The sequence below is a fragment of the Crotalus tigris genome, unplaced genomic scaffold (genome assembly GCF_016545835.1).
Source record: "Crotalus tigris isolate CLP2741 ecotype Arizona unplaced genomic scaffold, ASM1654583v1 scf7180000017848.78896, whole genome shotgun sequence".
In the NCBI taxonomy this organism is placed as follows: domain Eukaryota; kingdom Metazoa; phylum Chordata; class Lepidosauria; order Squamata; family Viperidae; genus Crotalus; species Crotalus tigris.
Window position 1 is genome coordinate 1 of NW_024096671.1, and position 22562 is coordinate 22562.

At 39.8% G+C, this 22562-nt stretch overlaps 1 protein-coding gene across 4 annotated transcripts in view; it reads left to right on the top strand.

The window, feature by feature from the left end:
- The first annotated feature begins 16685 nt into the window (after nt 1-16685).
- The window catches only part of ELAVL3 (ELAV like RNA binding protein 3), a 28050-nt gene continuing 22173 nt past the window's right edge, over nt 16686-22562 (top strand). For 2 of the 4 annotated variants that reach the window (XM_039343411.1, XM_039343412.1), the window contains exon 1: nt 16691-16947. In XM_039343411.1, coding sequence (XP_039199345.1) covers nt 16740-16947 — 208 coding nt within the window. In that variant the 5' untranslated portion in view covers nt 16691-16739. Of the gene's footprint in view, nt 16948-22562 lie in introns of all 4 variants that reach the window. The other 2 variants (XM_039343413.1, XM_039343414.1) reach the window with 2 other exon arrangements.

Below are 22562 nucleotides of genomic sequence, written 5' to 3' on the forward strand. Positions count from 1 at the left end.
TGAAATATAATTGGATTCTGACCTCCGGCCCCTCTTAACAATAAGAGAGATCCACCTGAAAGAAAACACAAGTAAAAAATTTAGTTAGGCTTGTTAGGATACTCTGTGTGAAACTTCTTCAATAGCGTCGGGGCTCTGACGTGACGTTTATGGACCCACTCATTTTGTGAGGCAGGGAGGTGTTTCCAGGCAACTAGGTACTGAGTTGTTCCACGATATCTCCTAGAGTCAAGGATCTCTTTTATTTCGAAGTGTTGTTCCCCCTCCACCATGATTGGAGGTGGTGGGGGGGGGGATTTTTGGCCGTAGAGGTGACTGATCTCTCTTTTCAGCAAGCTGCAATGAAAAATTGGGTGTATTTGCCTGAGGTTTTTGGGTAATTCTAATTCTACTGTTACTGGATTTATGATTCTTTTAATTGGAAAAGGTCCTATATATTTTGGTCCAAGTTTTTTACAGGGCTGTAGGGACTTTAGGTATTTTGTAGATAAGTACACCATTTCTCCTATAATGAATGGTGTAGGCTCAACCCTTTTTTTATCGGCTTGTGCTTTGTATGCCCGCATAGCTTCATCTAGTGATTTTCTGACTATTGGCCAGGTGTTTTGTAGGTTTTCCATCCATTCTTTCAGTGAAGGGATCGTTGGTTCTTTTGGGGTTAACTCTGGCATAGGGTTGAAACTTTGGCCGTTGGCTATTTGAAAAGGAGTGTAGCCTGTGCTGGAGTGTACTGCATTATTGTAGGCAACTTCTGCAAAAGGAAGTAAGTCCGTCCAATCACTCTGTTGGAAATTTAAAAAACATCTCAAATATTGCTCCAGTACCGACTGGCAGCGTTCCGCTTGTCCATCTGTCTGAGGGTGATGGCTAGATGTCAGTCCCTGAGTGGTCCCTAAGAGGGATAAAAATTCCTTCCAAAATGTAGACGTAAATTGCACTCCCCTATCAGAGATGATGCGTTGGGGTGCCCCGTGCAATCTGTAATTGTGCTGGATAAAAAGTTTTGCTAAGGCCTTTGCAGTGGGAATTTTTTGGCAAGGGATAAAGTGCACCTGTTTGGAAAATAGGTCCGTGACTGTCCAGATAACAGTATTCCCATTGCTTTCAGGCAATTCCACTATAAAATCCATGGCTATTTCCCTCCAGGGGCTGAGGGACTTGCCACTGGTTGTAACAGCCCTGGCGATTTCCCTTGCAACCTCTTTGCTGATGCACAGGTTGGGCAGCTGGCAACATAACTTTCTATGTCCTTTTTTATTGATGGCCACCAAAATTGCCGTTTAATTAAGTGTAAAGTTTTTACAAATCCAAAATGCCCTGCTGATTTTTTGTCATGGCAAAGTTGCATGAAAGTTAGTCTTTGAGTTGTTGGTATATATAACTTTTCCCCTACCCAAGGCAATCCGTCTCTCATTGTGCACACATGTTTGTTTTTCTGGAACCAATCATCTGTTTCCAAACTTTTTCTGAATTCAATCCCAGTTTGGCTGTCCAGTGGTGGGTTTATTTTGGCTTGGGTTCTTGTGGTTACTGGCGCTGCCAGTTGTGATTCTGCCATTATTGGTCGAGAGTCTGTGGTTCGTGCGCTGTTATATTGGGGCATGCGAGATAGTGCATCTGCCAGGAAGTTCTTTCTTCCTGGTAAATGTTTGAGCTTAAATTGGAATTGGTGAAAATGCTGGGACCAGCGGGCTTGTTTGGGGTTGAGTTTCCTGGAAGTTTTCAGGGCTTCTAAATTTTTGTGATCAGTCCATACCTGTAAGGGGATTTTGTTGCCTTCCAGGAACTGTCGCCACGTGAGTAATGCCCAACGTATCCCATAAGCCTCCTTCTCCCATACGGGCCAGCGCTGTTCTGTTTCCGTGAGTTTCTTAGATGTATATGCACAGGGTTGCAATACTGCATCATCCTTTTCTTGTAATAGCACAGCCCCCACTGCCACATCACTTGCATCTGCCTGTATTATGAAGGGCTTGTCCATATCTGGGTGCCTTAGTACTGGTTCGGCAGAAAAAAGTCTCTTTAGTCTCTCAAACGCTGCTTGGCACTCCATTGTCCATGTTAGTGGCTGGCGAGGTTTTACTGAGGATGCTCCCTTCGTTTTTAGTAAGTTAGTGAGGGGCAAGGCTATCTGGGCAAATGAGGGGATGAATTGGCGGTAAAAGTTTGCAAAGCCCAGGAAACTTTGTAGTTGCTTTCTTGTGCGGGGTGGTGCCCAATTTAGTACTGCTTTGACCTTCTCCGGGTCCATTTCAATGCCCTGTGGTGATATGCGATAGCCTAGGTAGTCTATCCTTTCCTGGTGGAATTCGCATTTTGAGAGTTTGGCATATAGGTGAGCGGCTCGCAGCTTCTTTAAAACCGCTCTGACAAGTTTGACGTGTTCTTCTTTTGTTTCGGTAAAGATAAGAATTTCGTCCAAGTAAACAAGGACCCCCTTAAACAGGTGCTCCCTTAGAACGTCATTGATTAATTGCATAAAGACTGCAGGGCCCCCTTGTAATCCAAATGGCAAGACTTTGAATTGATAGCACCCCATGGGGCAGTTAAATGCAGTCTTCCATTCGTCCACTTCCTTGATTCTCACGCGATAGTAAGCTTCCCTTAAGTCTAGTTTAGAAAAAATTTTCCCTTTCGATAGGTGTGACAGCATGTCTTTCATGAGGGGCAGCGGGTATAGGTTGCTTTCACTGATTGTGTTCAGGGCCCTATAATCCACGCATAAACTTAAAGAGCCATCCTTCTTCTCTCTAAAAAGGACCGGGGCAGCCACTTTAGGCTTAGCTGGTTCAATGAAACCTCTCTCCAGGTTTTTTTTTATAAATCTTTCCATTTCCTCCTTCTCCTTTGGGCTCATGGAGTATAATCTGGGTTTCGGGAGTTGTGCCCCAGGCTTGAATTCAATGGTACAGTCTGTGGGTCGGTGGGGGGGAAGCTCATTTGCCCTCTCCTCACTGAAGACTTCAGCAAGGTCCCTATATTCCTCTGGTATTTCTGTTAATTTTTTTTCCTCTCCTATGGATGCTTTTTCTATTCTTGATTCTGGTAGCCTCCCTTGGGTTTTTAAGTCCATAGGGTCCCCCTTCGGGAATTTGATTTCTGTCATCCTCCAATTTACCCAGGGGTTCCATTTTTTTCAACCATTCCATCCCTAGATTCATTGGGCATTCATAACTGGGGTCACCACAAATGTTATGTCCTCTTCATGTGTGCCCAGGGAGAGGTGTATTGGTAGAGTGGCTAGGGTAGCTGGCACCCCCCCGCTATGGATCCATCTAACTGGCCAAATGAGATTGGTTTTTCCAGTCTCCTGGATGGGATGCCCAGATTCCCCACTAGTGTTGGGCTAATGAGGCAGCGGGTGCAGCCAGACTCTATTAAGGCTTTCACCTTCACAGCTTCGGGCATGGGGGGGATTAATATAGTCACTGTTTTGAAGATGGGTGTGATGCGTCCCCTTACCAGGGGTTCGCCTTCCGAGCTGTCATCTGAGGCATCCACCGTCCCTGTGGTGTAGGCTGGAGTTCTTTCCCCTTGGTGAGCAGAGGTGGGGTTTTCTGCAATTTCCATCATTTTCATGGCTGTTTCTTTTGGCTTAGCTGAATACCCTCTGGGTTTGTTGATTGGGGATCTGTCTGGGTTGTGCTGGGGGGGCCTTTGAGCGGCATTCTACAGCTCGATGCCCTTCTCTTCCGCACTTGAAACACCCCATCTGCTTCTTGGCTGTATCCGATGATTTCACCGGTTGGTGTGTCAGCTCAGGCGGGGGGCGGCTCCATTGTTTTCCTCGGCGATGCCTCTTCAATATGTCGATCTCTGCTTCCTCTGCCAAGACGTACCATTCCTCAAGTCGATGTGGGTCTCCTCGGGGCAGGCAAGCATCATATAGATCCTAGTTTAGTCCGTCTTTGAAACGGCCAAGGAGGATGTCTTCTGGCCAATTCAGTTTGCTGGCAATGGCTCGGAATTCTTGTGTATACTCAGCCACTGGGCGTTTGCCCTGCCTCATCGTTGTTATTCTTTCACGGGCTTTGCGATCAGCCAGGGGGTATTCAAATCGTCTTCTCAACGAGGACATGAAACGGTTGAAGTTACTGAGTTCTGGGGCATTGGAGTCATGCAGGTTCACCACCCAATCTGCAGCTGGTCCATCCAGGGCAGAGTGCACGATCCGGAGGCGGGCTTTGTCGCTGGGGATGTCCTGCCCATATTCCTCCATGTAGCTGAGGACTTGGGTTAGGAAAAACCCCAAGCGTGTTGGCTCCCCTTTGAATTTCACCTCCAACGGTGGACGTCTTGGAATGGATCGGTGTCTCCATTGTGGGTGGTAGTGTCTTCCGTCCAGATTTCCATCTTGGGTCCGGTAGGGGGTGGGAGCTCCTGGATCAGTAAATGTCCTGGGGGTTGCAGGTTCCACGTCCCCCTCGGTGTCTCTCCCTTTGTGGCTCCAGGAACTGGGGCGGGCGTAGGGCTCAGGAATCTCCTCTCCTAGGGAGCTGAGAGGTCTCTTCATCAGGTCAATAGCTCTCTCTAGGATCCAGTCTGAGTACGGCATACAGCTTCCTCCCTCTTCACTTGCGTGCAGGGATTTCTCCATCTCCTGCTTCCATTCTGGTTGCTTGGTTCCCCGTCTCAGGGTCACTTTTCTTGATTCCTTTCCCCACTCGCTTTTCTTTCCAACGCCCATCGAACAGCGAGGCTTGTGGTCCTGTGTCTCCACCACTTCTTCTTCTGAGAAATCTGGCCTCTCGGATCCCAACATCTGGCAAGGTTCCAACTGGGTCAGCGGCTCTCTTTCCAGGGAGTTTTCTCCCTCTCTTGCTTCGGTGTCTGACATGGTAAATTTTTGCAAAATCCCCCGGCAAGGGTCTACCTTCCAGGTGGATTAATTTTGCAAGTCCTGTCTAATGTAAGGACCCACCCCACTTTGCATCTTAAGAATACAGAACTCTTGGAATAGCTCTTCCAACAGGAATCCTTTATTAAGAGAAAATGGTTGCAGGCATGCTAGACAGGACTTGGGGTTCAAGCTCTCCCATTCAAGGTTTTAAGGGTTTCCCCAGTAGTCCCACCCAATCAACCCCCCTTCCAGTGATAGTTTCAAGTATCACAATTCCATCCCCTTTCTTCTTCCGTCTGGATGGAGACTTCAGATAACTACATGACAGGCAATTACTCTTCTTTGATATGTTAAAGCTTAGAGGCCACAATAAACACACATTCAGTCCTTTGAAGTGTGCTGAAGGAAGTGAGGGCCATAAAGCCCCTTTGCTCTCCCCCCTTTCTCCCTCTTATGGCAGAATCCAGAGAAGGCAGAATTGGGAGTTTCTATGTTTGATAATTAAAGATGAAATATAATTGGATTCTGACAGTCTGGTTCAGTGATTGAGGACCAGGCTAGAAAGCAAGAGACTGTGAGTTCAAGTACCGTTGTAGCCATGAAAGCCAGGCACTTTTTGCCTCCACTGCCTAATTTTGGCTATTGAAATATTGAAGAATGGAAGATGCACTCTTTATTTAAAGAATGAGTAGAGAAAGATCCATATCAGTGAGCTTTGATAGATGACCTTCAGAAGCATCCTTCTGATGCTTCTTTCCCTTGTTTCCTGAGAAAAGGGATGCCATTACCCAGTGGTCATCTTTGCACTCCTCTTGCCCTGAGTCAAAGAAGTTTTGAAACTCAGTCATCAGAGACTGCTGACATTTTAATTGTTTCAAAACTACTTGTCTTTTTGGTATCATGTGAGGAAGATTTATACTTTTTCCTGTGACATTTATCAGTTTAATAATCAATCCAGTTGAATTGTTACATCTTCCTCCCCTCTCTACAAGATCTAAGCATGCTGTACCTTTGGGGTTGTATTATTGAACTTCCAAGGATCAAAAGCCTCTGGTTGGTTGCTATGGTTCTTTTTACCAAAAGACAACTTTTCTTCCTTATAAGGATCTTCCAGTTGCACCAGAGATTGTTGTTTGTTGACAGTCTACTCTATTCCATTACAGTGGTATGATTAGTCATACTATTTCAAATAGAATTAAAGAGCTGGAAGGGACTTGGCGGTCTTCTAGTCCAATCCCCTGCTGCAGCAGGAGACCTATACCATTTCAGACAAATGGTTGTCCAATCCCTTCTTAAAAACCTCCAGTGATTGGAGTACCCATAACTCCTGGAGGCAAATTGTTCCATTGATTAATTTTTCTTAATGTCAGGAAACTTCCTGATACACTTGGTACCATGTTTGGAAAATTTGTATCAGTTGCTTGAAGTTAAGATCCATTTATCTCCCATCATAACCCACAGTCAGATGATAAGACAGAACAGAAAAAGAGTTACTTTCCTGCAGAACTGTTGTTTAGCTGAATTTGCATATAGTGGTTAACACATTTCCAAAATCCTTCGTCTTAATCCCTACCACTTGCCACAACATACCTCCCTCCTCCTGTTCCTCAGACCCCCTAAATACCTGTAAGAACTGGGTTCTGTTCTGGGCCCAGTGCTCTTCAACATCTTCATCAACGATTTGGATGAATGGATAGATGGGGAACTCATCAAATTTGCAGACGACACCAAGCTGGCAGGAATAGCCAACACTCCAGAAGACAGGCTTAAGATACAGAAGGATCTGGACAGACTTGAACACTGGGCACTAACTAACAAAATGAAATTCAATGGTGAAAAAAAGCAAGGTTCTACATTTAGGCAAGAAAAACCAAATGCACAAGTACAGCATAGGTGGCACCATGCTCAATAGTAGTAACTGTGAGAGGGACCTCGGAGTCCTAGTAGACAATCACCTAAATATGAGCCAGCAGTGTGCTGCAGCTGCCAAAAAGGCCAACACAGTGCTAGGCTGCATTAACAAAGGGATAGAATCAAGATCACATGAAGTATTAATACCACTCTTCAATGCCTTGGTAAGGCCACACTTGGAATACTGCACCCAGTTTTGGTCACCACAATGTAAAAAAGATGTTGAGACTCTAGAAAGAGTACAGAGAAGAGCAACAAAGATGATTAGGGGACTGGAGGCTAAAACATATAAGGAACGGTTGCTAGAATTGGGTATGTCTAGTTTAACGAAGAGAAGGACAAGGGGGGACATGATATCAGTATTCCAATATCTCAGGGGCTGCCATAAAGAAGAGGGAATTAAGCTATTTTCCAAAGCACCTGAAGGCAGGACAAGAAGCAACGGGTGGAAACTAATCAAGGAGAGAAGCAACCTAGAACTAAGGAGAAACTTCCTGACAGTGAGAACAATTAACCAGTGGAACAACCTGCCTCCAGAATCAGTAAATGCTCCAACACTGGAAGTTTTTAAGAAGAGACTGGACAGCCATTTGTCCGAAATGGTGTAGGGTTTCCTGCCTGAGCAGGGGGTTGGACTAGATGACCTCCAAGGTCCCTTCCAACTTTACTACTATTACTACTATTACTATTACTTTTAAAAGAACAGTATATTGGAATACTTGATTCTATTGGATAAGTAACTTTAACAAATGCTGGGAAGCTACTGCTGGTGTTCATGCACCCTGGGTTCTCTATCAAGTTCATTTACAATAGAGATAGTCCTTATTTAACAAGGATAATTGCAACAGCAGCTTAGTCGTTTAGCAAAGCAGTCATTATGTGAAACCATGACTATATTTATACTTTAGCTTTCCTTTATGAAGATTGTATATATGAGGATTGGTCATAAAGTTACTTTCTCATTACTGTAATAATTGCAAACAGATTCTAAATAAGTGCTACCTGCATTTTCCTCAATCTAAATCCCTCCTAATTATTGGGCTGCTTTATAGCTTCATCTGTTACCAATCCCTTTTCTCTTTCAACAAATTAGATTAAAGAAAACTCTGTGATCACCTTGTTTTCTATTGTCCAAAGATTGCCATTTTTATTATTTCCATTCCACTTGCTGTGCTTATATTTTCTTCTAACATTAAGCATGCATCTCATTCTGGTTTAGAGATTCCCGGCATTTTTATGCAGGCATCAGTATATAGTCTTGCATTTGGGTCTTCCGTGGTGTGCATCGTTCCCCTAGTGGTTTGTTAATATACTCAACAATTACAAAAGTTTTCACCCTGATCTTCTCTGGACTCGGTTTAAATATAATAGAATCCCCACTGTTAGGTCTCCCCCACCCCTGCCCATGGGCAGATTCTTATAGTGCATGACAATATTTGTTTGCCCTCCAAGAACTCTTGTGTTCTACAGATCTTCTCCATCTTCTTTGGAGGGGTGTCTTCCTACTTTGAAAGCTTCATTCTTTGCAACTGTTGCAATCAAGTGGGATGCTGGGATCTTAGCTGAAGGCAGTGGTGGCGGCGGTGGCTGCCGCCAATTTTACTGCTTTTCTCTGCTTCTCCAGTCAAGCTATCTTGACTCATTATACCAATTACATTACCATGATATCTTCCCCAAAGGGAATACACATTGCACAATGCAATGCACTGGACTGTTCTTACACTCTTCCTGACTATCTAACTGCTTATCTTTAGTTATTGGGTAGAATTTATTTAGATGGACAATGGAAATCCTTAAAGTATTAGAGAAGAGAGGAGTGTACGCCTTGGTCTCTTCATCCTGCTGTAATGTATGCTTAATCTCTTTCCTATGTAATTTATAAACAGCATTTTGTCACTGTGATGCTTTGTCAACGAGGGCTTGCCAGGGTTTGGAGAGGTTTTGTTGCATTGTTACATTTTTATTCTACCATTCATTTCAAGTCACTCACAACATGTTTCAGCCTTGCAACTTACCTGTCCTACTTGACATTTTGATAATTTAATTTGCAAATTCCCCTTTTCTTGGAATTTAAAGAGGATCCTAAATGCTAGTGGTTTGTTAATAATTGCCTAAGGGCCTTCATAAATGAATAAAAATTTGGTTTCTAATTAAAATATATTATACTGCATCACATTGATTTTCTATTCCAATTGAAGGAACTGTACCTATGTTTCTGTTCTGCCAATTTTGCTTTCTGGTGAGATACATAGATACAATGAAGAACAAGATTTCCTAACCTTGTATTAATTATATAAATGACAGGAATTCACATTTTCTAATCTTTGCCTTACCACATCTATCAAATCTCTCTTTCACACAAGCACAAGAGGTAACACTGGAGTATTGGCTTTTTTGACACATGGGCATCCACCAAAAAAGGGAAAGACCCATCGTTATCTGTAGAACCTGTCCTTGTCTTGACAGCTTCAAAAGAAGGAACTACCTTTAATAGTGATATTGGTCTATAATTTTTTATCTGTGTCAAATCTGAGTCCTCTTTTGGTATTAAAGTAATATTTGCTTCTGTCCATGTGTAATTTGATAATTTGGCCTATTTTTGATTGAATTTATTCTTCCAGATCAAAATTGATTTTTACCAAAAAGACAAATAGAAAATAACTTAAGGGTTATTTTAGATACATTGGAATACTATGAAATTCACCCAGGAAAATAAATGGCACTAATTTTCTTAGATACTCAAAAAGCTTTTGACAATGTAAGTTGGCAGTTTATGATATAACAATTAAACTGTATGGACTTTGGAGAACAGTTTATAAAGACCATTAAGACAATATGTGATAAACAAACAGCAAAAGTAATTATCAATGGAGACTATACAGAGAACTTTAATATAAAGAAAGGCACAAGACAAGGATGTCCACTATGCCCACTGCTATTTATACTAGCTTTGGAAGTTCTCAACAGAAATATCAGACAAGATCTGGAAATTAAAAGAATGGAGATAAAAGATGAAAGCTATAAACTATAAGCATTTGCAGTTGATCTGGTATTCATTTTAGAAGAACCGCTGGAGACAACTTTTAAACTACTGAAAATTCAGGATATAAGAATTTGGAGAAATAGGAGGATTGAAAATAAACAGAGAGAAAAACAAAGTTATAGTTAAAAACCTTACAGATAAGCCCCCCCCCCCAAAAAAAAAACTTGCCAGAAAAAATAGATTTACAAATAGTTAAGAAAGTTAAATATTTGGGAATATACTTAACAGCAAGATGCACAACAATAAAAAAATTATATAAACTTACTAAATCAAATAAAATTAGATTTGGAAAAATAGAAAAACTTAACAACTATCAGTGTTAAGAAGAATAGCTACTGTGAAAATGAATATTTTACCAAAACTCCTTTTTTTATTTCAAACAGTACCTATAAAAATAGAGAAAAAGTTTTTTTGATGATTTGAATACACTGATCTCAAAGTTTATTTGGCAAGGAAGGAAAGCCAGAATCAAACTGAAAATGCTACAAAGAAGCTAAAGAAAACGGAGGATTTGGACTACCAGATTGGGTCCTATGCTACCAAGCATGTGCTCTAACATGGTTAAAAGAATGGATAACCCTCAGAAACAAAAGGTTGTTATATTTAGAAGGACATGACTTATAACTTGGATGGCACACATTTTTATGGTATGAAAAGAATAAAACCCATAGATACTTCCAAAACCACTACATAAGAAACCCATTATTATTTGTATGGGAAAAGATAAAACCAAAAATCTATACGAAAATCCCAGGATGGCTATCAATGATGGAAGCATTCGTTCACCCAAACTTAGTTAAATTTGAGAAAATTCTAACATACAAGGATATTCTGAATACAGATGGGAAATTAAAATCTAAACAAGAGTTAGAAGATCAGAGTATTGACTTAACACGGTGGTCTCGACTGTAAATGCAACCGAGGTATGATAAAGATGTTACAATATACGACCAGACAATGTTTGATCAGATCTGGCTGGACTTCTGATGAAAAACTGATTAAGAAATTGTATAACTTGTTAATTGAATTTGAAAATGGAAGATGAACAAGCGAAAGAAACAATGATAATATGGGCAAATTTTTTTGGATATAATATAGAATTAGAGAAATGATAAAATCTTTGGGAAAGAAATTATAAATTGACAATGGCAACTTCATATAAAGAAAACTTATATAAAATGTTCTATAGATGGCATCTTCCACCTGTTAGATTAGCAAAAATGTTTAGAAATATGTCTAGTAAATGCTGGAAATGTAATAAAAATCCTGGTACATATTATCATCTGTGGTGGACATGTGTTAAAGCAGAAAATTTTTGCACAAAAATACATTCATGGTTAGAAAATATGTTAGGGAAACACGTAGATTTTAAACCTGATTTCTTTTATTAGGTATAATTCCAGAAAAATTTGATAAACAAAATCTATATTTAACATTACATGTATTAACAGCAGCAAGGATTGTATTTGCTCAGCTCTGGAAAAATGAGATAACACCATTGGATGAAGTGATAATCAAGAAAATACTGGACTGTGCTGAAATGGATAGACTTAACATTGAGAATCAAAGAAAAAGAAGATACAGAACACTTTCAAACATGGAACTTCTTTTATCAATGGCTGGAAAAAGGAGATAGAGAATAAGAACTTAACTTTTATTACTAAGGAAAAAATCAGCCCAGACAACGCGTTGTTCATTAAGCACTAATGAATTGTAATAATAGAAAATGAATAAATACTTTTTTTAAAAAAATGGGGAAGACAACAGTCCTCTGAATTAAAATATATTACTTAGGCATCAAAAGGGATCTCATAAGATTGTAATTCAAAGTAGTTTTGATCTTCTTAAATATAGCCAATAAAACAGCATTTGGCGCATATATATATATATATATATGGAACTACCATCTCTGAGGCAACAAGAGGTAACAAAGACGGATGTACTATTGGTATATAGTACTTTCACCCCTATGTTTGTTGGTTCAAATAGGTTGCAACTGAATTTGCAAAGTTTTCAAGGAAGTTGCTACGCTCAACTCCATTCTCTTTCCATTTTACCTTTTATCTTCCTATTGCTCTCACATATTAAATACAGATTAGACTTTACAATCTTTGCCATTGTCTGATTATGAAATTTATTGTATTAAATTACTTAATTTTATTGATTGATTGATTTAAAACATTTATATATCTGTCCATCTTTCAATCAACTCTGGGCACCTCCCAAGCAAAAATGAAAAGGCATATTAAAGTATTTTAAAAACTAACACTTGACTAGTTAAAACATAAAACATTAAAACAAAAAAATCCAGTACCAATCTGTGTTAACATGCTATCAGCTAATTATCTCCCAGTGCTTGGAGGGGGGGGGGGAAACCCAGATCTTCAACACCTTATGGAAGGCTCACAGGGTGGAGGCCTGCTGAACTTCCGGGGAGGGGGACAAAGTATTCTGTAAGGCAGGGGCAGAACACAGAAAAGGCACAGAGTACTTGTCTCTGTTGAGGAGCAGTTGGCATTCTGTTGTGTTCAGTGAGACCTGGAAAAGTTTAGATTCTGATATATGTTAGTTGGTGCAGCATAGACTGGCAGAAATTATAGAACTTGAAAATAAGTCTTATTTAAGTAGATGTGCAATGTGATCTTGACTAAGATAATCTACCATTTAATTACTGATTATAACTAACCCTGTATTCTAAAACACTTAGGAGAAAGACTCCAAGTCAGTCTTGAGTCATAGTGACTACTCAGGCATGTTCACATGTAATTTTAGGGGCAGCAATATGAAACCATTTGCATTGCTTGCAGGATGTTTTTTCTAATTTGCCAGTCTAGCCTATAGTCTGGGAGTGACTTGGTGCCCTCCATTTAAGCAATAATTAAGTTTTTGCCTTGCTTAAGTTTAGCCAAGGTTGTCTAGATGCCGTGGCCATGAAGTCAATCATGCTGAACCTATTCATATGGAACAGCGTGAGACAAGATTCTGAGCATTTGGGTTTTCTGTATTGTGTCCCAGCACATGCACTCTGTTCAGTTTCTTTCTACCATCTGAAGTGGATAAATAAGCCAGAAATCGCTTAACAATTTTGTCTAAAATGGGAGTCTTTACTTGGAGTGCTCTTTAAAAGCTGGCATTGTAAACCCAATTCTTCTTAGTCTGCCACTTTTAATTTACTTGATAACAAGAAACCAAGTTTCTTCCTTGGCACATCGTATCTAGAAAAACCAAAAAAGCTTGAGCTAATTTTGGTTCTACACAGTTCCTGGACTTAACTGGCTAAGATCTGGTTAAAAGAGTGCTGACATGAGAATGCGATTCAGTTAGCGGCTTTTAAGGAGACTGAGAAGATTGGCAGTTCCTTGAATGCCAAGTTGAAAATCAATTATTTTAAAAATCAAAAGGGCATTTCAGAATGGATGTAGCTTTTCCTTCAAGGGCTCCAGTCTGTAACTGAGGAGCCTTTTCAAGAGACTAGAAAGGAAGGCAATTTAGCATTGATTCTCTAAGGAATTTGCCACAAGAACAACTGAGTCTTGACTTGCTTTGGGTTTCAGAGCTGCCCTTCATTTTCTGTCACCGGTATGGTTGCAGAAAATTCAGAAGCAAGGGCTCCCAGTGTTTAAATTACTGCTTATTTAGCAAGCTATTGCTAATGTTATTTGTAGTAGCATTCTTCATCTCAGCCTCTGTTCATCTTTCACATAAAAAGGTCCTTGTAAAAGGGAGGGGTCTAATTAGGGAAACCCAAGTTCTCTGAGGTTCATTCTGGTCATTTTCAACCATGGTTAGTGGGTTGTTTGATGTTTGAGCCAGGATGGTCTCTAGCCTGAGAATTTAAATTCCTTTAGTTATCAACCCAGCAAGAAATCACCAATGCAGAAGACTTTTTATCACCAGAGGGTGGTTAGCTAACATAATAGAACCATTGTCTGGTAGACCTTTTGGGCTGCAGGATGAACTGAAGTTGTCTTACAAGTACTTTAAACAAAATAATCAGAGAACCATTACAAAATAGCAGGCAGTGGGGTGATGCTGTTCAGCCCAACCTTGCTTTTCTTCAGAGGCAGTGGCTGAGCATTTGCTTCTTGTTTTTGGTAAGCTTCCCATGTGTGCTTGAGGATCTAAAGCTTCTGTGCTTAATTAACTATTATTTTACTGACTGTTGCTTATAAAATAAAATTTGGCTAATATAATAAATTTATTAAATATGAGAAAACAAATTTGCCAGTCTATTAAGACATTCTAAATTTGTTAAAGTTAATAAAAGAAGTTAACAAAACATCAGTAAATCAAGGAGATTGTTTTTTTAAAAAATAAGCACTACAGCTGGTGTTCTTACTGATGTTTATGCCAACTTCAAGAGAATGGCAGTTTGGGAGTAGGAAACCAACTTGAAATATAAGTCACACAACAGTCCTGGAAAACTAAAACATTTTAAATTGTATTTTTTTAACAGATTAAAAAGTGGCATGGCAATAAATTGACAGGATATATTGTAATGCTTCTGATAACATGATTTTGTATCTTGGTTTGGGGAGGCTTGCCTGGAGACTGTATATAACCAAAGTTCACATGGACTTGGTACAGCGATTGCAACTATAATGTACAAATTGTGTATATAAATTAGAGGGTGTATGAAACTGCTCCTGTCAGTAGGCTTAACATATGCCCATGAAATTTGTTAATAATCTTTGCAACATAATAGGTGTTCAGCATAAAATTAGACATTTCACAAATCATCGTCAGAGCCTCTGAATAAATGTGAATAGAATTGCAGACTTAATATTGATCTGTATCTGCTCCCCTGTTCCCTGCTTTGTTCTGAAATTGCCTATCTTGACTGTTGCCCAAACTGGTCATCTCTTTTTAGTTATTTCATAGCTACCTTTTGTATTTAGATCACTTTACAGATTATATTTTTACCTGAATTCCTAAGGTTTTCAACATGTGACCCAAACATGCCACTTTTTGCAAATTAAGTATTGGCAAGTTGCAACAACTAGGTCATGTTGCAGCATTCTGGTATTTTGGGGTGACATAATCTTGGTTAGTCTTTATGTTAGAATGTAATATGGCTCTTGAATGATGGTTTTTAGAAACATTATTTATTTATTTCTGTGAAGTAGAGGATAAATATGGAACCTCACTCAACCAAATAAAAATTATCTTTATGTACAAATTTAAATTTCCAAAGCCTAGTAAATACCATATAGTGAAAAAAGAATGCCTTATCCTCAACCATCTTTGTAAGGAGATTATTGGCAGGCCCAGCAAATTAGTGATGCATTTTTCTTTGGTGATATTCACTCCTGGCCTGAGGCTGGAGTGTAATGGCAGAATCAATGTGCCTGATCAATAGTTTAAGAGGGAATCAGCATTCTCCTTACTGAAGGGCAGCCTGCAGGAAAGCATAGAAAAATGGAAGGTTGGTACAGAGGCTTTTTGTCAATCACCAATAAATGTCCATGGAATGAAATGGATTAGAACCATTGTAAGGGGGGGGGGTTGTGTTGCCTAGAGAAGCACTGATCAGTAATTGCAAATGATACTAAGCTGGCAGGAATAGCCAACGCCCCAGAAGACAAGCTCAGGATCCAAAAAGATCTTGGCAGACTTGAAAAATGGGCCTTATCCAACAAAATGAAATTTGGAGAAAAGCAAGGTTTTACACCTGGGCAGGAAAAAAGGTGCAAGTACACATTAGGTAAAATTCTGGTCCTCACATTACAAAAAAGATGTTGAGACTTTGGAAAAAGTACAAAGAAGAGCAACTAAGATGATTAAAGGCCTGGAGACTAAAACATGAACAGTTACAGGATTTGGGTTTGACTAGTCTCGAGAAAAAAAGGACGAGAGGGGGACATGATAGCAGTATTTCAGTATTTGAGAGGCTGCCACAAAGAGGAGGGGGTCAATTTATTTTCCAAAGCACCAGAGGGCAGGACAAGAAACAATGGATGGAAACTAATCAAAGAGAGAAGTAACCTGAAATTAAGGAGAAATTTCCTAACAGTGAGAACAATTAACCAGTGGAATAATTTGCCTTCAGACATTGTGGGTGCATCATCACTGAAGGTTTTTAAGAAGAGACTGGACACCCATTTGTCTGAAATAGTATAGGATCTCCTGCTTGAGCAGGGGGCTGGACTAGAAGACCTCCAGAGTCCCTTCTAGCTCTATTCTGATTCTGATTCCAACTTATTGGGAGGTTCTGAATTTCCCGCACCCTCCCACCACATGCACTATAAATAAATGGTAAACAGGCATTTGAAGTAATATATGCTTAAGGAATTTTTTTATGCATGGAAAAGTATGGTGACAAAATAAATGAAAGTAGTTTAAAATCTTCAGATCAAATACAAGTCCTGGTGATTTCATGCATATATCCACATACCGCTTTTTGGCAAAACTGCAAAGGTGGTATGGGGATGTTTTTCCAACTTTTCTTCATCTATCCTACTGATTTTCTTCGTCAATCCACCACCCAAATATTAGCAATGCTCTTTCTTAGACTCTGAGTTTAGGTAAGTTTGTTCAGCGGAGGGCAATATTTATTCTGCTTGAGCACAGTGTTCTTGTAGGAGTAATTTTTTGGGAGCTCCATCACATAGAAATAGTAGACTAGTGTGAACAAAGTGGGACCATCATATGATTTCTGGCACTTCATTTCTCTCTCTCTTCTCCATTTGTTTCTGTTTCATCATTGCATAAAATCTACACGAGAGGTCTGTATCATGGTCACTCACAGAAGAAATCTTTTTATATACTACATTGACGTAACCTCTTTGAAACCATAATTCTCAAACAAATATAAGCCTGTCCCATTCCAACAGCTCTTAGGTTGCAAATAAGCAATGTCATACAAGCTGCTGGGTTTGCCTCCCATCTTTCATAACCGTAACACCTTTCCCTCCTCCCTCTTGTTTTCAGCAGATAATCAGCACAATGGAGACCCAGGTGTCCAACGGCCCCACAAGCAACAGTTCCCTCCCCAATGGGCCACTGATCAGTGCCAATGGGGCCACCGATGATTCCAAAACTAACCTCATAGTCAACTACTTGCCCCAGAACATGACACAAGAGGAATTCAAGAGCCTCTTTGGAAGCATTGGAGAGATTGAATCATGCAAACTGGTTCGAGATAAAATTACAGGTAGGACTGTACATGTCTGTCTGTATGGATGAAAAAGAAAGAAAAATTGAGATAGAAAGATAATCTGTCTAAAAGACCATTGTAAAATTAAAATACATATGGTGTTGGAAAATTTCAGAGTTGTGAGGTTCTGAAGAAGTATTGCGTGTTGCAGTACACTCACAGTGCAGAGCTATGGAAAACAGGTTCCATCCTATTGATTATTTGGAAAGGTCATGAAAACTTCCAGTATTGTTTTATGTTGGACTATATCTTGGGTACAGCTTAATTGTCAACTATAAACATGCTGCTGCTATTGCTCTACCTCCAAAATGACTCCATAAAGTTGGAAAGAGATAAGAAAAGGCTAATTTAAGGAGTACTTTCCTCAAGGAAAATAAAGAACCAACAAATAAAGAAAAATAAGTAATGTATTAAAAAGTAAATTCATAATAGATTTATGGAATTTGCTGCTATTTAAAATATGAAAATGGGTTTAAACTAATAAAAATATGAAGGAAGATTATTAATGGCTGTTGATGAAAGCGCATATAGGAAACCTCCAGATTAAAATACTTCAAATGCTCATTCTGTAGTAGAAAATGCTGCTTGCTTTTGAAAGTGTGAGGATGGGTTAGATGGATTAGAAGAAGGAGTGTTTATTGAGCAGACCAGCAGATAAACTGTGTTTGTTTAACTATAATTTAGAGTGATATTAGCATTGAGCAATTCTAGGAATTGTCTCAGAGTTACAGAGGACATGAATGGCCCTCAGGTGGTAAATATTCTTAGGATTGGGGGGGGGAGATTGGCTAGTATTAGAGTCACTTTCGAAAATGGATGGCATATAAATTTAATAAAATTTACCATTAACAATGGTGGAGAAGATACAGTTGCTTTCTGATGAAAAGGGAAGCATGTCTGTATTAGAAAATATGTTAAAATATATTTTAGAAATTGTAAGATAGAATATATCCATGAAATCATGGAATATAGAAGATATCTGTTTGCATCCAGACTGCATTTTATATTATTGTTAGAGTTCCTTAAGAAGGAAATACAAAGTAGTGAACCATTAAATTTACATAGCAAAACAGCATTTTAATGATCTGCATATTTGTAGAACAAATAAAGAAATATCTTTAAATATTTTGTCACAGCAGGTGGCAGCACCTAGTTGAGCTACTTTGGGTTTAAAAGCTAAGCTTGGTTAATATTTGAGTAGGAAACACCCAAGGATTCTTGAAATTGTAGGCTAGACTAGGAAGTCCATAACAGCCTGAAAGAAGGCATTTACAAACTAATTGCGGTAACTGTCCAAAACCCCTGTAGACATATCTGTGAGGTCAGCGGGAGACAAAGCCAGAGGAAACATTATCTTTTGAAGCATTTTATAGCATTGATTTGTGACATTAAAAATAATTGTTTGGGGATATGATGTATTTTTATATATTCTCTTATTAAATGAAAATGTAATAATAATACTACTATTTCAGAGCATCTATTGCCTAGTACTAGTTATATTTGTATAAGTACTTGAAAAGGTAGAACTGGCATTTTTGAATACTACTTGAGAACAAATGAAATTCTATGTACTTTTTCTCTCTACCTTGCTTTTATAAATTCAGTTTCACAGCAAAGTCTGCTATGGAGGTTGATTAGTCTGCTCACAAAAGTTGCAGCTGAGTGAGAATTTGAACATGTGCTCAGTTGCCAAACACTACATTCGTCTTATAGCAGGGGTGTCAAACTGCCAGCCCACAGGCCAGTTGCATCATACAAAGGTCGTGCCCACCCCAGCTCTGGCAATGCAAAAAAAGTCTCGATATGTCACGTGATGTGGTGAGTTTGAGACCCGTGTCTTATAGTGATTGCAATAAATTGTTATTTCTGACAAGACAATTTTCCTAATATTCAGCTGAATGTCACTTCATAGAATATAGAATAACAAGGCTGGAAGGGACTTTGGAGATCTTCTGGTCTAACCCTTTGGTCAAGCAGGAGACCCTATACCTTTTCAGACAAATGATTGTCCAATCTCTTCTTAAAGACTTCCCGTGTTGAAGCATCCACAATTTCTGGAGGCAAGCCATTTCACCGATTAATTGTTCTCACTGTCAGGCAATTTCTCCTTAGTTCTAGATTGGATCTCTCTTTGTTAAGTTTCCATCCATTGCTGCTTGTCCTGCCATCAAGTGCCTTCAAGAATAGGTTGACCCCCCCCCCTTCTCTGTGACAGCTCCTCAGATATTTTATTCTGTTGCCTGCCTTCTGGGAAGATAGAAAATGGCCAAGCCATGTTCTTTGTTTAATACCCTTTCTGGTATGTGAAGAGCATGGTCATTTTTATCTTCCTTAAGTCTGAACTCTCACTGTAGCTTAACTGTTGATCCTAGGATTTAGTTCCTAACCCTTGATCACCCTTTTTGTCCTTCTCTGAATCTTTTCTGGGTTGCTTTGGTCATGGAATGCAATAGGCCAGAACAGATATGGATGATGCATGTGATGAAAATGTTCCCCATACAGCTCCATGGACTCATGGCAAGCCCAAACTGAGTTAATTATTCTGGATTTGTTCATTGCTTGTCAATATAAATCAAAGACCCAAATAACCCATCATTTCAAAAGTATCTTAAACATTACAGAAAACCTTAGCAGGCATAAGCAGCTTCATTTTAAGACTGGAAAATTTCATTGCAAAGCATACAACATGTATTTATAACTTAGAGAGGAAGGGAGGTTAGGTTTAGTCCAAGCAATCATTCAATCAAAAGATTTCAAGAAATGGATTTATATATTATTGATGTGATACCTATTTGGTATTGATGCATATCAGATAAAATATAATTTCTATTTTAATTAGAATTTCTTCTTATACCGAAAACTGAACATCTGTCAGAATCCAATTATATTTCATTTCTAGTTATTGACTATGGAAAACCCCATTTCTGCCCTCTCTGGATTCTGTCATACTACGAAGGGGAAGGGGGATGAGCAAAGGGGTTTTATGGCTCTCACTTCCTTCATTAAAACTTCAAAGAAACTGAATGTGGATCTCACCAAGAGGACTGACCATAACAATATGGCCATCAGCTTTCATCTACTATGGGGGCTACTTGGGAACACTTAAAACCTTGAATGGTAGGAGTTGGTCCCTCAGGTCCTGTTTAGAATTCCTGCAACCATCTTCTCTTAATAAAGATGCCTGTTGGAAGAGATATTCCAAGAGTTTTGTCTTCTTAAGATGTAAAGTGGGGTGGGTCCTTACAGGACCTGAAAAATTAGTCCACTTTGAAGGGAGAACCTTGCTGGGGGACTTTGCAAAAATTACGATGTCAGACGATGGAGCAGGGAAGGGAGAAATCTCCCTGGAAAAGGAGCCGCTGCCCCGACTGACACCCTGCCAGATGTCGGGATCTGAGAGGTCAGATTCCTTAGGAGAAGAGGTGGTGGAGACACGTAACCACAAACCTCGGTGGTCAATGGGCGTTGGAAAGAAAGGGGAATGGGAAAAGAAATCAAGAAAGGTGACCCTGAGACGGGGGGGGGGGCAACCAACCAGAATGGAAGCAAGAGATGGAGAAATCCCTGTACGCAGGTGAAGAGGAAGAGAGCTGGGCACTATACTCGGACTGGATCCTAGAGAAAGCTATCAACTGTTAGCAACATCTAACGCGTTGAGATTGTTAAATTATTTATCATGATAAATTAATGATTTGTGTCACAAATATGTTTGCAATATAATCCTAAGCTCCATCAAATGGTGAGTGCATGAATATATCCATGTTATTTTCTCAGCAATAATAGGGGAAATGGTTGCCATTGCTTTCTGGGAGTTTTTTTGGTTCCTGACGATTTTCTGTCTAGATACACATCAGATTCAATATAGCATCATCTTTCAGAATCAGACAAAGTCAGTTACAAGACTGGGATTTTTGTGCTTAATAGAACGTATGAGCTTTTTTTTCTGCAAGATATTGAGCATGAAAAGAAAACATGTGGGTACTTTTAAATGCCTCTTAAAGCAGCCATCTCATTTCCCAAATCAGTATAAGCCAGAAAAAAAGATGTGTGAATCTTGATGAATAGCCCAAAAGTACCAGATCTCAAGGACTTCTGAATCATTTTTGTGAGGAACTCAGCTATGGTTCAGACCCTCTGATTCTGATTTGTGTATTTGCTACAGATCTCTATATTTACTTTAGCTGCAATAAAGAATAATATAGAAAAGCTCCTAAATTAAAGCTTGTGTCCTACATTGGTCCATTGTGTGAGTTTCCTCTTCAGCAGAGAGTGCAAAGTTCAGATGATTCTTTACTAGATCATTACCATAATTTAATACACCACTATAATTTAATACCTTAATGTAATATATCATTTAGTAAAGATTATATTGTATGAATAAATTTGACAGCGTGAAAAGGCTGATCATCAGATAAAGTAGTACCTGTGTATTGGCTCAATAAGTAGATAAGGGAAAAAAATCCCCCCTCTTTAGTTAAGTTTGCATAAATGCAAAGCTAGTGCCAGAAGGGGTGGAAGGATGCTGCTGCCTATCTGAGGAACCATCTTAGCCCAATGGCATTGCGCCGTCCTGCCAGTACTGGCATAAGGGGCATGCTGCGGATCCTTTCAGTCAAGAAATTTAAGCTGGCAGGGTTCAGGAGAAGAGCCTTTTCTGTTGTAACTCCTGTCCTTTGGAATGAATTGTGCCCCCTCCGGAGAGATCTGCACCCACCCTCTTACATTTTGTAAGGGCCTAAAAATTTGGCTCTGCCAGTTGGCTTGGGGTCCCAATGGGGGTGCATTGTGCTGGAGGTAGCTGACAGATTAAACCAGACCCCATTCTCCTTATGTGCATCCTGTTCCCTTTCTACCCATCTTTTTTAATTATATATTATTACTGAGTATTTATTGCCTCAATTTTTTATTAGCAATGTTTGTAAACCATCCAAAGTCGCCACTAAGCGACATGGTGACAAACAAGTCTAATTGTCAGAAGCAATTTCTTTCTGGGGGGGTGTCTAATTCATTTCTTTACATTTCTTTCTGTGGGTTCTGCCATCCTCCTGAGGGGGAAGGGGGAAGGCTCTCTGGGGTGCCCCTTTGCTTTGGTACAACAACTTGGAGGACAAATCCCTGGTAAGTGGACCCATAGCACCCCTCACCAGGACTGTAGAACTGTTTAGCCCTGGAATGCCGGAGAGGGTTGCACTCAGAACACTAATAGATTCTGGCTGCACCCGTTGCCTCATAAGCCCAACTTTCGTGGGGAATTTAGGAATTCTGGTGAGGAGGCTGAAGAAACTATCTCATTTGGTCAATTAGATGGATCCATTGCAGGGAGGACACTGGCTACTCTTGCCACATTATCTGTCCAACTCACCATAGAGGATCACATAGAAACTATAATGTTTGTAGTGACCCCTGGCATGGAATACCCCCTTATCCTGGAACACGCAGGTGGACTGGAGGATGGGAGAGCTGAGATTCCCAGATGGAGAGGCAGTAAGAACTCCGACTCAGCCCCAAAAACGGGGGAAGTCCTTCCAAGAGTACAGTGGCAGTGGGGGGAAGAGAGTTACAAGACATACCAGAGGAATACCGGGACCTAGCTGAAGTATTCAGTGAGGAGA